The 15,341-nt window shown below is 40.6% G+C and overlaps 2 protein-coding genes across 2 annotated transcripts in view; both read right to left on the bottom strand.

The window, feature by feature from the left end:
* Positions 1 to 2,980, bottom strand: part of cerkl (CERK like autophagy regulator) — a 29,221-nt gene extending 26,241 nt beyond the window's left edge. The window contains exons 1-2 of the mRNA XM_076081883.1: positions 2,817 to 2,980; positions 2,399 to 2,508 (exon numbers count right to left, since the gene is read on the bottom strand). Coding sequence (XP_075937998.1) covers positions 2,399 to 2,508; positions 2,817 to 2,980 — 274 coding nt within the window. The remainder of the gene's footprint in view (positions 1 to 2,398; positions 2,509 to 2,816) is intronic.
* Positions 2,981 to 7,066: 4,086 nt separating this feature from the next.
* On the bottom strand, positions 7,067 to 10,172 carry neurod1 (neuronal differentiation 1). The gene is made up of 3 exons (XM_076081935.1): positions 9,931 to 10,172; positions 7,876 to 8,105; positions 7,067 to 7,626 (listed from the first exon to the last, which is right to left on the bottom strand). The coding sequence occupies exons 1-3, from the start codon at positions 10,170 to 10,172 to the stop codon at positions 7,067 to 7,069; spliced, it is 1,032 nt and encodes a 343-aa protein (XP_075938050.1).
* Positions 10,173 to 15,341: the final 5,169 nt, after the last annotated feature.

Below are 15,341 nucleotides of genomic sequence, written 5' to 3' on the forward strand. Positions count from 1 at the left end.
GCTCTAGCTCTTGCTTTCACCCACTTAGTCACTGTAGCCACATTACTGAAGATTATCTCATGTATATATTTCGTGAAAGCACCAATAGTCTGTCCTATAATATCATGACATTTCAATTTTCTCCATATGGTCCAGCCCTGGACTGTGTCATCCTAAAAAGGATCAGTCCTAGTCTTAGTTGTGTTTAGTTTTAGCAAGTTGAAGATGTAGCTAGCTTGCTATCGAGCTTCTGCCACTTCCTGTAATCACAGGAGAAGGGATCTTCTGATGCTGCGATCAGAGCTGTGTGAGACCAGCATGGCTGAGGTGAGTGTATGGGGGGGTGTGGTAGTCCGGCTAGGAGGCCTGTACCTACAGTCACTCCAGGTAGAAGGAGCTGAGATAGACTAAATAAAGAAAAGACTCATCTGACAATGCATTCTTCTCTGAGCTGATTCTGAATCGATTCACAGATTCCTAAAAATCTATTTTTTGTAGCTTGATAATGACATTATGTTAGCAGAACTCATTCACTGCTCCTCATAGTGACTGTTTGTGTTTCAGCAGGTATAAAGTGCTTCGACTCCATTCCTTTTGTCTTTTAACGTCACTGTCTGAACTGGAAGATGTGCAGATTAATTGTTATTTAGCGAATATGATATTTGATTAGTGGTAAAGTGAAGAAAATAATGTTCATAACTAAATAACCTGCAGCATCGTATTGATGTGTTTCACATTTTTTTAATGTAGAACATTGGATTATGTAAAGGGGGCAAGTGCACAATAACAGAACAAATATTGTCATTTCTCTTCATCTGTAGTTCCAGGACAGTTGGTACAAAGCCACCCTAAAATCAAATAGCATCAGAGCTCTTGAATGTTGTGCTTTGTGTTGCTGTTACTTGCAACACAACCTGAGCTCCTTGTAATAGTTAGCGCTGTGGGTAACTTTATGGCAAAGACGGTATTTTTATTCTAATGTCTGTGGTGGTGCCAGGTCACAGATGTGGAGGTGTGTTTCCAACTTCAAATAAATAAATATAAGTATGCTAGGCTGTGTTAACCAATCAGGACTGCCACTTTTCCCTTTGACTACTTCACAATAGTTAACTCTATAGTGAGTAAAGAAAGTGAAAGTTCAGACTCAAATCGGTCAGGATTTTGCACCATCACTGACGGGTGTAGTGTTGCACGACTGTAATTTTCGCATCTATAGGAGGCAACACATTGCATTGTGGGATCATGGCATATATTTAACACTCAGAAGTCAACTAAAATAACTCAGATCAAATGGTGGACGGTAAATATTGTGCACTATACAGCAGATATGGATTGATTTCTGACAAAGCCCGAGACGTCATCTTTAAAGAGGATGGATTGGATATTAAAAATTAAATAGCTTAATAAAAAACTAAAAAAGGTTAAGTCTATTGTGAATCACCCAGACACTCATTTCAGCCGGTGAAGCACAGAACTCCAGAACACCAGTGGTGGGCCGTCAGGGCCAGCTAAGCCTTCTCTGCTGGCCTAAACAGAATCACAAAGTTATAGCTATATTATAATTTAGGGAAACGGTCGACGGGCGCACCGGCACCGGTCGCACCGGCGTCCATGGATCGAGAAGGACTTCTTACTGGAACTGAAACGATGTACTGGGATTCAAGTCTTTGTCAACAAAGAATTCGGTAAGTGACAAACTGCGTTTGTTTTTTTACATCTGCAGTAACGTTTTTATGAATAATATTTGAATGGCTCGTGCTCGTGTGTGGTGGAATGCGTGGATCCGCTGCAGGTTTGCTGGATTGATATGTCATGCTTTGTTGTCATATGCATATATGTGACTGGTTGTTATGACTGGTTGTCATTGTATTAATTACGTTGATTTGACTATGCATTGTCCGTTAATGACGCAGCGTCCCGTCATGCACGGATTCATGTATCTGCACCGTAGCTGTTCAACTGTAGTAGGACAGCACAGAAGGCCCAGGCATAAAATGCACGGCCCGCCACTGCAGAACACAGAGCCCAACGTAAGGAAAGTGCATGAAAGTTGCAGATATGTTCAGACGTAGCTGTTTGAGGGATTTGACGTCATCCAGCTGAGTTTAAAACAGCCAGAAAGTCACCAAAACTGAAGAATGTAACACCAACAACCTCATAACCCAAGTAATACTGTGTGTGTGTGTGTGTGTGTGTGTGTGTGTGTGTGTGTGTGTGTGTGTGTGTGTGTGTGTGTGTATGTGTGTGTGTGTGTTAGTATGTCCAGATGTCCAGTTTCAGGTGGTCTCAACATGACAGAACATCTCCATTACAGCACCAGCTGCCTCGACACCCACACCCACACCCAGTCTGCCTGTCTGTCTGATATCAACAGGACTACTGTGATCATCAAGACAGCTCTGTCACCGTGGTAACTGACCTGTGGGGGTCTCCGGGGTGATGGGGATCCACGTCAGCCTGGTTCGGGTCAGCAGGACGTCATGACTCTTCTTCCCCAGTTTGAAGATCCCACGCAGCATGACACACTCACTGACGCACACACAAAACACATGTACAAGTACAGTTTATGTCAAACAATCAGAGTCTAGATATTTTGTCGTTTACACATATTTATCAATGAGTCAATTTTAATATTCTGAAAGGATCCATTGTTTTAGATTTACTTTGGTAAAGTTTTGACTGTGGGGCTCTTACTTTGAAAGAGTTGTGTGATGGTTGATAACTGAAATGGAGGATTTCTTTCGTCTGACCCATCAGTTTGTTGTGTGAACTAATCAGAGAGCTCTCTGCTCTGTGTGGAACCTGAATCTGAAGGAAACCTCAGAACAAACACTCACCTGTTCTCATCTTCCTCCTCCTCTTCCTCCTCCACCTGCTCTTCCTCCCGCTTCTCCTCCTCCTCCTTCTTCTTCTTCTTCTTCGCGCTTCGTTTCTCTTTCTTCTTCTTCTTCTTCGTGCTGTCTCTCTGCTCTCCCTGGAGCTCCTCCTCAGGCTCCGACATGTTTACCGGTTTAACCGACGAACAAACAAAGAAACTCGCTTATGATTTAGTTCCTCTTTGATAAACAGAGCGGCAGGTAAACACGCGGTGAGCTTATCGCCACTGACGGGTTGTGTTGTATTTCCGGGGTGTCGTCGCTATGGAGACACGGGGAGCGGCTTTACCGGACCATCTCGTGCACGCGGGAGATCCATCGGTGTCTAAAAGGCACGCGCACGCTCCCGCGTTCATCCAAGCGGGAGTGCGCACACTGTAAGTAGTCACTATATCACTTTATGATCGAGGCAGTTCTTACTGATTATGTACAGGTGTTTACTGTTGTGGGCTCAGCAAGAACATTTAATAGGTTTACTTGTACGTTTACTTTACTTTAGCATTTCCAATGTATGCTAGTTTAAAGACTACTTTTACTACACTTAAGTTAATAGGTAGGCACATTTTTATACATGCATTTATTACCAGTGGTAGGGGTACTCTTTTAATATTTTACTGAAGAAAAAGTAATAATACCACAGTGTAAAAATAGGCTGCTCTGGTACAAGTACACTTGTGCATTCAAAATATAAGTACAACAATAGTAATTTTTTAATATGCTACAAAAGTAAAAGTAGCCTACTCGTTATGCAGAACTATAATTATTGATAGATAAATGTAGGCTACATATCATATTAAAGGTGCAGCTGGTAAAGGTTGGGCTACTGGTAGTTTGACAGCTTCTGGTCTTTGAATCACCAAGTTGCCAGGTTGGATTGAGGGTTGCCAGTTTGATCAACAGGCCTGTGTGTGACTGTTGCTGCTTTCTGTCTGAGGTCACGTTCAGTTAGTTTTATTTCACAAAAGACAAAAACTTTCTAGTCAACTTCTTTTTAAGTTTTTATACGTTCTGAAAACGTATTTCCTCAATAGGCTCTGTATACTCTGTGAGACTGAGAGATTTCTGTATTTTCGTTCTTCTCTGCGCTCTTCAACCAGGAGGCTGAAAACCTTTTTTGGCACATGCTCAACAATCAACTTGCATTCAAGTAGGCGCCATGTTTGAGTCCAGTGTTCAGCTCTTATAATACATCCATGATATGGCGCCAAAAATGCAGAAGCTTGAGGAGGCCGCGGAGCCTTTTTTCTGCGTATGTGCCCAGTGAGCAACTCTGAATGAATGGGCCGCCATATGTCTGGTTAACTTCTTTAGCTCCAATAAAGAGCAGCGCATAGCGTCTTCTCAAATGGGGCGCAATATGGAATGGAGCTTGGAGGTGATTAGCTTAGCTTAGCATAATTACTGGAAGAAGAGGGAAATACATGGATGTATAGAGAGAACGGGATACAGCGTTGGAGGCGGGACCCTGTTCATGCCGAATGAAAGTTGCTGTATGATGCCAAAATAACTCGACTGCTGTGTATAGCATTACACAGATCTTCCTCACTTCTTCCACATCCGTGGGCCCATGGAGCAAGAGCACTAGTGTTTCTTAACTAGCTGCTCGGTTTCGGGCTCATTCCTATAAACCTCAGCACAAAAAATAACTGGATGCGGCTGTTAGTGCATTTTACAACTTTTAGGCCCTAATGATTGAAATAATGGTTATTCAAGTGTTTGTACTAGGAAGTTGATTTTACAGACGCCTCTTTCATAATGTAAGTCTATAGGGAAAAACATTTTCGGTCCCTATGGCATCGCGGAACCAGAAGTTGTAATTCCGTGCTTTGGCCACTGCGAAGATTGGCTTCAAAGCTCGGAGCTGTTCCTGGGGGCTTTGGGAAATAGCAAAAGTTCAAAAACACACATACCAACACCCCAATTTACCCTGCCTACTAACACCCCTGCTATAAAGTCTACTACACTGAATACAATCCTCCCACTATATGATTTTAAAAGACACATGGCAACCAATCAGAGCGCATGGTGTTCCCTCGCTGTGGTATGAACACCATCTTATGTGTGTGTGTGTGTGTATGTGTGTGTGTGTGTGTGTGTGTGTGTGTGTGTGTGTGTGTGTGTGTTGATGGCAGATGGCTGGATTTAAGCTGCATTAATCAGTGTTATGATCAGCCAACAGACTGAAACACAAAACCTCCATCACAAAGACTACTGCTAATACTACTATTGATACTGCTAATACTGCGGATGCTAGTACAGTGGCTGTATTCTGAGTGTAATTCAAAATGTACACATGATGTTTTTATTAATATCTTTCTCCAAAAAGCAATAGAAACAGCGTAGCTTTTTTAAATAATATGTCCTTTGTATTTTCTCCAGATCACTATATCTATCTGTACAATGTACCAGACAATTTAGTATTTTATTTTTGTTCCAGATACCTCATAGGATTTGATAGAATAGTTTCTGTTCTATTTGAACAGGATGAATCTTTATGCTGCAGTCTGACTTTCTCTCATTATTATTCCACTTTAACAGGGAGGCTAAATGGTGGGATATGGCCACCATATTGTCCCTGTTGACTTACACACTAACACACACATGCACACACACACAGCAGGACATAGTGTGTATGGGGGGAGCTCTCATGCATAAACAAGATCATTTTCATAAATTAAAATCTTGCCTGCAGAACAAACATCTGTGCCCTTCATACATATACACACACACACTTACAGTGATCCTGGTTTTGTCGTTCAGTGTGTGAGATAATGTTAACGTGTTAACAGGGTTTTCTCTGTAAGGAGATATGTGTTTTCTCCTCATGTGTTTATCAATACTCGGAACTTAAAATCCACTTTAAAAAACACTGTCGTCACGTGGAAAACCTGTACCTGCAAGTCTTCGACATTTAATCCCATTTACGATGACGGACTTCTGCAAGTTTCTGAGCTGGTTCTCCAAAAATATTACAATAAGCTCACTACCGTTTAGAGTGGATCTTTTGACAGCAGCTGTGTGGAAAGTTTGATGTTGTAATTATTATGTATTATAATTATAATTTCATCTGCTGATCATTTTCTGGATTAATTGTTCCAAAGAAATTTGAAAAATGCCCTTTGCAATTTCACAGAACCAAAGGTAATGTCTTCAAATGTCTTGCTTTGTCGGACCAACAGTCTAAAACCCAAACAGTCAGTTTACTATCATAGAACATGAAGAAGACAAATATTCACATTTGAACCAGTAAAATTTTCAAATTATAAAAAAACTGGTCATTACATTTGTCAACAATTATAACTCCTCCAATGAAGATATAGTTTATTATTAAAACTGTTTGTAATATTGACATTCATTGTCAGTGGACCAATCGATTAATCTTTCATCTACTGTATATACCAGAAATCCATCTGGAAATAAAAGGTCTTTTATACATCACGTGACTGCTTGGATTTTTCTGTGTTGTTCGTGTATAAATGTGTCGTTCAAACATTTTGAACGGAGTTGAATTCGATTGAAGGGAACTCGACCAAACTGGCCTGAAGGGGACTGAACTAACCTGGAAGAAACCGTTCACAAGCACAGTGAAGCGGACCGAAGGAAGGTGATCTGTTGTGTTGTTGCTGATGAACAGAGTCTCTCAGTTGAATCACATGGAATTCCTTTTAATGAAAGGCCTTTATAAACATCTATCTTATAAAATATGAACAAGAGTCACATGAAAAGTTAACAGAACGCTACAGGAACGTTATAAAAAGCAAAAAGTAAAAACCACATGAACAACATGAATATTTCGGCTCAACACCGGCCCAAACCCCGGCTCAGAGCCGCCTTACACACCCAAAAATAGAGAAATCTTTATTCTTTCAACATTTGGAATTATCAACTGAGCGTCGCTCAGGCTTGAACAAAATTGCATAGTTTCCTTCAGATTATTGCTCATTGATTATTGATTATTTTTAGGTGATAATATGGATAATAACGAGACATTCAGAGGGCGTCTCCTGCAGGATGAAGCGCTACAGACAAGGTTACATCGTCAGCGTGACTTTGTCATCGCCATCGTAGAGCAGAAAGACAGAAAGAAAGGAAAGACGGAAAGAAAGACAGCTATGGAACGATAGACATACATAGAACTGTCTGTCTCTCTAGATAACTGTCTCTGTTCGTCTCTCTGTCTTCGTCGGTCTCTCAGTCCTTCGTCCTCCTCCTCAGGAGTCGTGGAAGATGGCGTTCAGCTGGGCGTTCATCATCCGCTCGTGGTGCGTCTGTCCATCAAAGCCCATCAGCCCGTCCACCTGGAGCTCGCTGCACCGCGGGTTGGACCCCCCGCCACCATAGATGGCAGGGTGCCCGCCGGCTCCTCCTGCTCCTCCGTAGTGCACGCTGAAGGAGAAGCTCTTGTCGTAGTCGGCAGCCGCCGCGGCCTCGTGCTTGTAGGACGAGAAGTTCCCGTTGATGCTGAGCGGCGGGCTGAGGGGCGGGTCAAACGCCGGGCCGTCCGACACCAGGACGCCATCAAAGAAGGGCTCCAGTGGGCCATAGGGCTGACCTTTGACCTGGTTGAAGATGTGGGAAGGCTCCATGGTGCCGTAGGGCGGGCTGGGCAGGCCGGCCGTCAGCCCGGGGCTCTGGTAGTAGTGTCCGGGATAGGTGGCAGCGCCGGCGGCGGGGAGGTGGACCGGCAGGTCGGGCATCTGCTCCGGCAGGAAAGTTCGAGGGTTCAGCTGCAGGCAGCCCGCCACCAAGTTAGTGGTCGGCTGAGACAGACCTGAGAGCAGAGAGACAATAATCAGTCAATGCTGATAAATAATACCAATAAATAAGAAAATCGTTTCTCGCTTCCCTTTTGGTTGATTTTACTGACATTTCAAAATAAAAAACTCTCCCCGGTTGAGGGCAAATGGTCATATTGTTTCCCTTCATCTTAATTTCATATAACCAGAGATCAGACCCCAGACTAGCTCGGGGGTTTTGGTCGACCCGGTCCGGTCTGGTGCTGCTGTAAGGTGACACTGACCTTTGCAGAGGGCCTGGACGAAGCTCATGACGTCGGGCGCCTTGCCAGAGCGCAGGACCTCGCTGAGGGCCCAGATGTAGTTCTTGGCGAGGCGGAGCGTCTCGATCTTGGACAGTTTCTGGGTTTTGGAGTAGCAAGGGACGATTTTCCGCAGACACTCCAGAGCGTCGTTCAGCCCGTGCATGCGGTTCCTCTCGCGGGCGTTAGCTTTCATCCGACGGACCTTAAACCTGCAGAAACACAAAGCGAGTTCAACATTAGCCGCCGTGTCAGTTGTCATATCTGTATCTGCCTAGCAGTGATAATCAGCATCTAAATACTTCATGCAGTAATTTGCAGCAAAACAAATGTCTGCAAGCCCAAGTCGTTAGTATGTTAGCTTCCAGGCATTTTAGCAGCAATCACAGCTCAACGTACAATACGGTTGATAGTCACTCAAATATAGAACAGAGGAAAATAAACACTTGAAGCATAAGAAAAATGCAATTCTGTCAAAAATGAAGGCGACTAATCAAAATATAGGTGAAAATACGGAGAGGCGGTTGTTATTTTCAGTTTGCAGATTTTCCTCTCAGACTGCACGTGGCCACAACGAGTTCCACCAGTCAAAGCTTAAGTTTTATTTCAGGTTATATTGTGGGTGTTATTCTGTCATCATAATACTGTGTATAACGTGAGGCGACCAAGATAAGTAACAAGAAAAGAGAAGATACTGACACTGAAAAATTTCCATTGGGAAAGGGTCATTTCAGCCAGAAGAGATAAATATTTTAGAGAGTGAATTCATTTGTGTATTTGTGTTAGTTGAGTTTTTGCATTCAAACACTATAACTCATTTTACATGATTTTACACAGAACATCAGTGTTCAAATAAAATTATAGTGTAAATAATTAACAGAAAACTTCTAGTTTATGGTGGGTGGGAGGTACTTGTTAATCTTGGCTTAATTTCTAAGCATTACTTCAGTTACAATGGGAAACACGTCTTAAGCTTAAGAAGGTATTAAACGGATTTTACGATCATCTTCGACTGAAGATGTTTTTGGGAAATGAAACCCAAACTGAGACTCAAGAAACGAAACATTTTTGACTCAGATCGGGAGAGCAGGACGACTGCTGAGGCTTCTGGGTAATGAAACACTGGTCCAATCGTCCCACTTTAACATATTCTCTGATCCATAGTTGTTTTTTTAATCATATCCTTCTAAGTTTGATGGTTCTTTTTTTATTTTCATCAAATAATGATTTTGCCGCCTGCTCAGTCCAGATGTTTTGTCCCTTTAGACCAGGGGTCTCAAACTCATTTTCACTCGGGGCCACATCAGCATCATGGTCGCCCACAAAGGGCTGGTTGTAAATGTAACTACTCGTAACATATTGTTAAATAACTGTCTCTGCATTTGATTATTGTTTATTCAAGTGTAAAAATATTGTACATGCAGTTATATAAATGTAAAAATATATTTAAGCACATTTCTGTTATTATAACTTAAATCCTTTTACTTTAGGGTTAAGAAACCCACATTACTCTATCAAAGATCAAACTATTAAAGAAAATATCAAAGACAAATATCAAACACAAGTTATTACAATAACTTTGTTCAAAGCTTAAAATCCTTTCAAGGGTGCGTTTGCACAATCCCACCTGAAGTATTTCATGTGTTTTAAAGCCAGTTTAAAGTAGTCTTCAATGTACTCACAATACATTTCCATGTCAAATGTACAGTAACCAGCCAAAGAGCTGCTTCTGTGACTGTGTGTTTAAGTATCTCATCATTTTGACTTTCTATTTCATAATTTTGACTTTCAATCTCTTCATTTTGACTTTCTATCTCAGAATTATGACTTTCTATCTCATAACTTCGACTTTCTATCTCATAATTTCGATAATAATAATTTTTTTTTTTGCTGGCGGATTCGCGGGCCACATAAAATGACATGGCGGGCCGGGAGTTTGAGACCCCTGCTCTAGTGAGACCCTCCGGACAAACTTTACACTTTTGCATTTTAGTTTTTTGAAAATACTAGTTTTTAAGAGCCGTCAATCTCCTTCACCTCTGAACTCGAGCCTTAGTCATCTTCTTCTTCTTCGGCCCCCGCCTCTTGGGTTTGTTTTCGCCGTCATCGTCCTCCTCTTCCTCCTCATCGTCCTCCTCCTCTTCCTCCTCAAGATGGTGGGGGCTGTCCTCCTGCTCTTCTTCGCCTCCTTCTTCTTCTCCTCCTTCAATGGGGCTGTGAAGCTCCTCCTGCTGCTCCGACTCCACTGACTCCTGCTCCTCCTGTACAGACCTGGTCATGATGCTGATTCTCTGTTTGAGAGCAAAGGAAACAGAATAGATATGTTCATTAGAAAACGATAAAAACTCATCACCACACTTAATGTCTGTAGAAAAAATCTTATTTAAAGGAAATAATTAAACTGAGGCCTGCTTACAGTACAGAATGTTCTCACCGCTGTTATTAAGGTTTTAATAAATGTAATAAAATTATAAATGACCTCCTCATTTGCTAGTTTTTTATATTTTCATGAACAAATGGCATTTTCTTAATGATTTTACACACATCCTGCAAGACGGTTTTATGTAACATTATTACATTATTTATTTTGCCAAACAATAACAATAAAAAAATGTTTTTGCTCTAAACTCATTTTTGCTTCTTTGGATTAAAGTTCCGTTGGATTTCACTTTACAATATCATGACTTATCAGATAAACCATACATTTATGTTTTTATTTAATGATGAAAAGATTTATTCCCATGGGATCTGACTTTCATTTCTGTGTTGAACAGAATACGCAGCTATAGGAGGAATGATGTTCTATTTATATTTGCTTTAGAATAAAATGGACAGAAACACAATTTTATATATATATATATATATATATATATATACTTTGATTCAATACTTGAAAAACATAGAGGTTTTTTGTAGTTCTCAAAAAGTTCTCAATCTAATTCAGAACGGAATCTAAAATCAAAGAAATGTAGACGAGTTTAAATCGTAATTTGTGCGGCTTTGTGTTGTGGAAAATAAAATCAGTTCAAGTGTGATTCTTTTTATGTGTCTGTACAGGAAAAATGCAATAGGCTATGCTAGAACATCACAGTTACGGAGAAATAAACGTCGGCCTTGAGGCTAAAATAAAAAGAAGGAGAAAGTTGGTCAACGTTTAGCAAATAAAAATAATTCCTCGCAGAGTTAAGTCAACTGTATTTCATTTAGACCAAAAATCCCGCATTTGATGCGGACGGCCTAACAGTATTTAGCCCAAAACCTACGACCTTCAGTTTTAGATTTGGCCTAATTAAATATAAAGTAAAACAGCCTTAAGGTGGTAGATACAATGCTCAAATCTGCAGATTTGGTCAGTGAAATGAATAGATTGTATTTGTGTAACAGACGTCAAAATTAAGTCCGTTAAAAAAAAAAAATCTTGCGGATGATTTACGGACGTCTTAAAACGACTCACCGTTCATTAAAAGTGGCTGGAAGTAAGCTTTTGAATATTAATTGTTACGCTTCCCGCTTTCTGCTTACTGGTCCCGTTTATTCAACAGACCGGCAGACAGTGCGAGGTGAGACAGGTGTGAGCAGACATAAGGGACGAACACATATAACAACAAATAACTGAATAAAAGACCAAAGAAAATTCACACGTCGAAGAAAAAGCTGAGGGGAACAAAAATATATTCATAGGAGTTTTAAAAATCGGCTATTAACATTGAAATAAAAAAAAAAGAAATAAAAACAATTAAAAACAAATCACACTTTAAAAATAAGGAATCTTCGTATATTTAGGCTATGCGCATGGCAAATTATTTTTATACAGCTGAAAGGAATTATTGAATTACTGAATCAGTGTTAATGATTCTCTGATTACAATTAGCATTGATGGGTCATTAATTTGGTAGCCTATACAGAATTAATCAGAATTATCATGCTGAAGGTTAGATTACACCGATAACAATCAGGAGGAATGTATCTATCAGTTGCTCATCTTTAAAAGAAGAATAACCCTACCTGTTGTAGCAAGCCGCTGTTCGTCAGATTGCACGCATCCCGCTCGCTGTAGTGCGTGTCCGGGCGTGACTGTGCGTGATCTGCTTTGAGCTTTCTGAGGTGTGTGTGTGGGAGGATGCTGCATTTATACTCGGCACCACACACACACATACACACACACGCACACACACTCACGCATGCAGGAGGGGGTAATTAGCATATCGAGGCCACACCCTCCCGGCACGCGCCATATGGTACGAACGTCATTAAAACGGCCCCGGGGATCACGTGACAAATCCATTTGTATGAGCCAAGAGTCTCTCTCTCTCTCTCTCTCTCTCTCTCTCTCTCTCTCTCTCTCTCTCTCTCTCTTTCTCTCTCTCTCTTTGTGAGGAAAAGTTGACCATCTGTCGCCACATACAGCCACGCATGCACAAACACGAACGTTATGCACATCATGGAACTATAATATGATTAAGGTTTATCCTTATTGTTGTTGTAGAAGAAGAAGAGAACTGTGGAAATATAGAATATCACCCTGGACCACCTCAGATGGGCTCTGACCAATCCAGTAGCATTCTGATTGCAATGCATTCTGGGTGCATTTACACCTGCATTAATGTGAGTTCTTCGTGATCCAGATTAAATATCCAGATTACAGATTACCAGGGGGAGATGGGGTCCAGATGATCGTCTGTACTAACTGTCTGGTGCAGGTTCAGGTGTTGTGTCAAAGTCAGTCTCCCTGTCAATATGATTCCTCTCACCTTCACCTGCACTCAACCTTATGGCTAACCCCAACCAGTTATTGCTCTGCTTGAGACGGAGCCACACCTGTGAAGCTCGTTGGTTTGATATAAGGTTTTAGACCAGTGGAGACGCTGTAGAGGTGGATGTTGGTCATCACTAATTCATAATTTTTCCTTACGACATGGCAGCTAGCTCTTTTCTAGCATAACCTTAGATTTATATAAACCAGGCGGCAACCTCCGGTTCTGATGAGTGAAGCCGATGTGGAAGTGTCTTCAACTTGCATTCTCTCTACTGACCAGCAGGAGACGACTTCTCTGGTTGCAAAAAGAAGTCTGGTTGTATCGATGTGAGAAAATGAATTTACTTCTCACTTGATTTATTACCTCAGTAAACATTGTAAACATGAGTTTATGGTCTCAATCTCTAGTTTCAAGTCTTCTTCAATACAGCATGAAGTTCATTTAGTAAATTATGGTCCATTTAGAGTCAAATAGACCATAAAGCAGGGTATGCTTTACAGTGGGCTTACTGTGATTGACAGGTCGATGCCACTACCAGAGACGTATCCAACGTCTCTAAATCACTCCTCCACATTTTAAATATGGTAATTTACGTTCATCGGTTGCAAATAAACAACATGGCGACGGCGAAATCGCCGAACTCAAGGCTTCATAACGTCAGTCCAATGAGTAACTTCACGATGAGTACGTCCACTTCTTAGACACAGTCTGTGATTTAAAAGTTAGCTTGTAGCCAGGGGCGTCGTTAGGCCTATTTTAGGGGGGCTGACTCCCCTTGGGCCTAAGCCCCCCCTGTCTTTCAATCCTAGAAACGCCCCTGCTTGTAGCGTGTTGGCTACATCGACTGAATGTTAAAAGAAACGTCAGCAGAAAATGGAGAAAACCAGTAGGCGTGGCTTAAAAAATGACAAATTAAATGATATAAAGTTTAAAAGTGAATCGTATTATAGAACACTGTTTGCTGTCCACGATGTACTACCGTGTAAGTGTGTGTGCGTGTGTGTGTGTGTTGAGTTTTCCTTGGCTGCTTCGTTCTATTTATGAATAGGTTAATCTGACCTTCTCCAACCACACATGCACACACACACGCACACACACACATACACCACCTGCAGTATGGAATAATAGTTCTTATTCATCAGCGAGTTGCTCTTTTTTCCTCACTTTGTTTTGAGTAACAAAATACTTCTCTCCCTTGAATTATTGTGAGCTCACTGCTGTTTAATCAAAAGTTCAAACTCTTCTTTATTCTTGTTTCTCTCTCCTGATGAACGTCTGTAAAATAATGTATTTTTCTCTGGATGTCTTCATCCATTGAAACTGTGCATGTAAATAAATTCAAAGCCACTTACAGCTTTGTTTTGACTGAAAACCATCAAATCAAACTGTGACTTCTGTGTGTCCCGTATCAGTAAGTTAATTCTTGACATTATAAAGACTGTTGTATAAATAAGTTATTATGCTTCCATGTTATACTACATTCATGAGCAGCACAGAGCTGTATATTCATTCATCCTGAAGGGAACGGCAGAGAGACCGGTGGATTGATTTTGAGTTAACCATTAGCTGTCAGAGGATCACGCTCATGGGACAGACACACCGGTCCTCTGAAGTTGCTTGGTAACTTCCTAGCAACCAGTTTAGGGTCACCATAGCAACCTCTTCACTGGAGAATAGCCTGGTCCAAAGTCCGCTGCTCTTTCCGATTGGTCAGAGCGACTAAACACAACCACCAGAGTGATAAGCCCCTCCTTCTGCCTGGTTAAACAACACTTTACTTTAAACTCCTATATCTAGCATCTATAAGCAGTATATACACATTCAATAAAGGCTTTATAACACACAATTATGTAGTTATAAGCAGATATACATGAAGTGTTTTTTAATGTTTAGTAAATTCTCCTATAAAGACATATTTTATATTATAACAACTGTATTTTACTGTATTGTTTTTCATCATGTGTTTATACAGCAGCTTGGGGGCCCACAGGTGGAGTTATATTTCTCGGCAAATACATTCATAAACATCATATGACATTATGTTACAATGACATTACAGTGGGTTATAAACCATTTATTGAATGTTTATGTACTAAGGTTTAATTTAGTGGGAGGGCGACCCACAACAAACACTCACGTGAACAAGCTGAAAATAACACAAAAGACAAAACAACAATGCTGCACCAGAACAAATAAAACAATTAACTTTTAACAAAAACAAACGGGACACCCTCACTAGAAAGAGAATGAAATTAAGAAGCAAGCAGTGATAGAATCACTGAAAACACAAGAAAGTTGTTTTAATGTAAGAGAATATAATCTTTTTATTTATATGAAGATAACAACAAGGGACAAATAATTGTTTTAAGCAGTGAGGATAGTTAAAATGCATTCGATAATAATATACCAATGAAGAAAAGATCCACTTCACATGAATCTGCAGAGCAAGTTATATGACACGGAGAGGAAGACAAATGGCATTTTAATAAACACAGTCAGTGTAATCAGTATCAGTAAAATAAATTGTGTGATACGATAAAGAACATTAATACACTAATTCATTTTCTTTCTGATGTGATTTGTGTGTGGTTTAAAAGTAAGTTTGGTATCAATATATTTCATATTTCATTGAACTTTCTGGAATTACCTTTTATAGTAAAAGTAAATTTTTTATCCTGGTGATTCTGTTTT

This window comes from Anarhichas minor, unplaced genomic scaffold (genome assembly GCF_050575085.1).
Source record: "Anarhichas minor isolate MPS153535 unplaced genomic scaffold, ASM5057508v1 ptg000087l, whole genome shotgun sequence".
Lineage (NCBI taxonomy): Eukaryota > Metazoa > Chordata > Actinopteri > Perciformes > Anarhichadidae > Anarhichas > Anarhichas minor.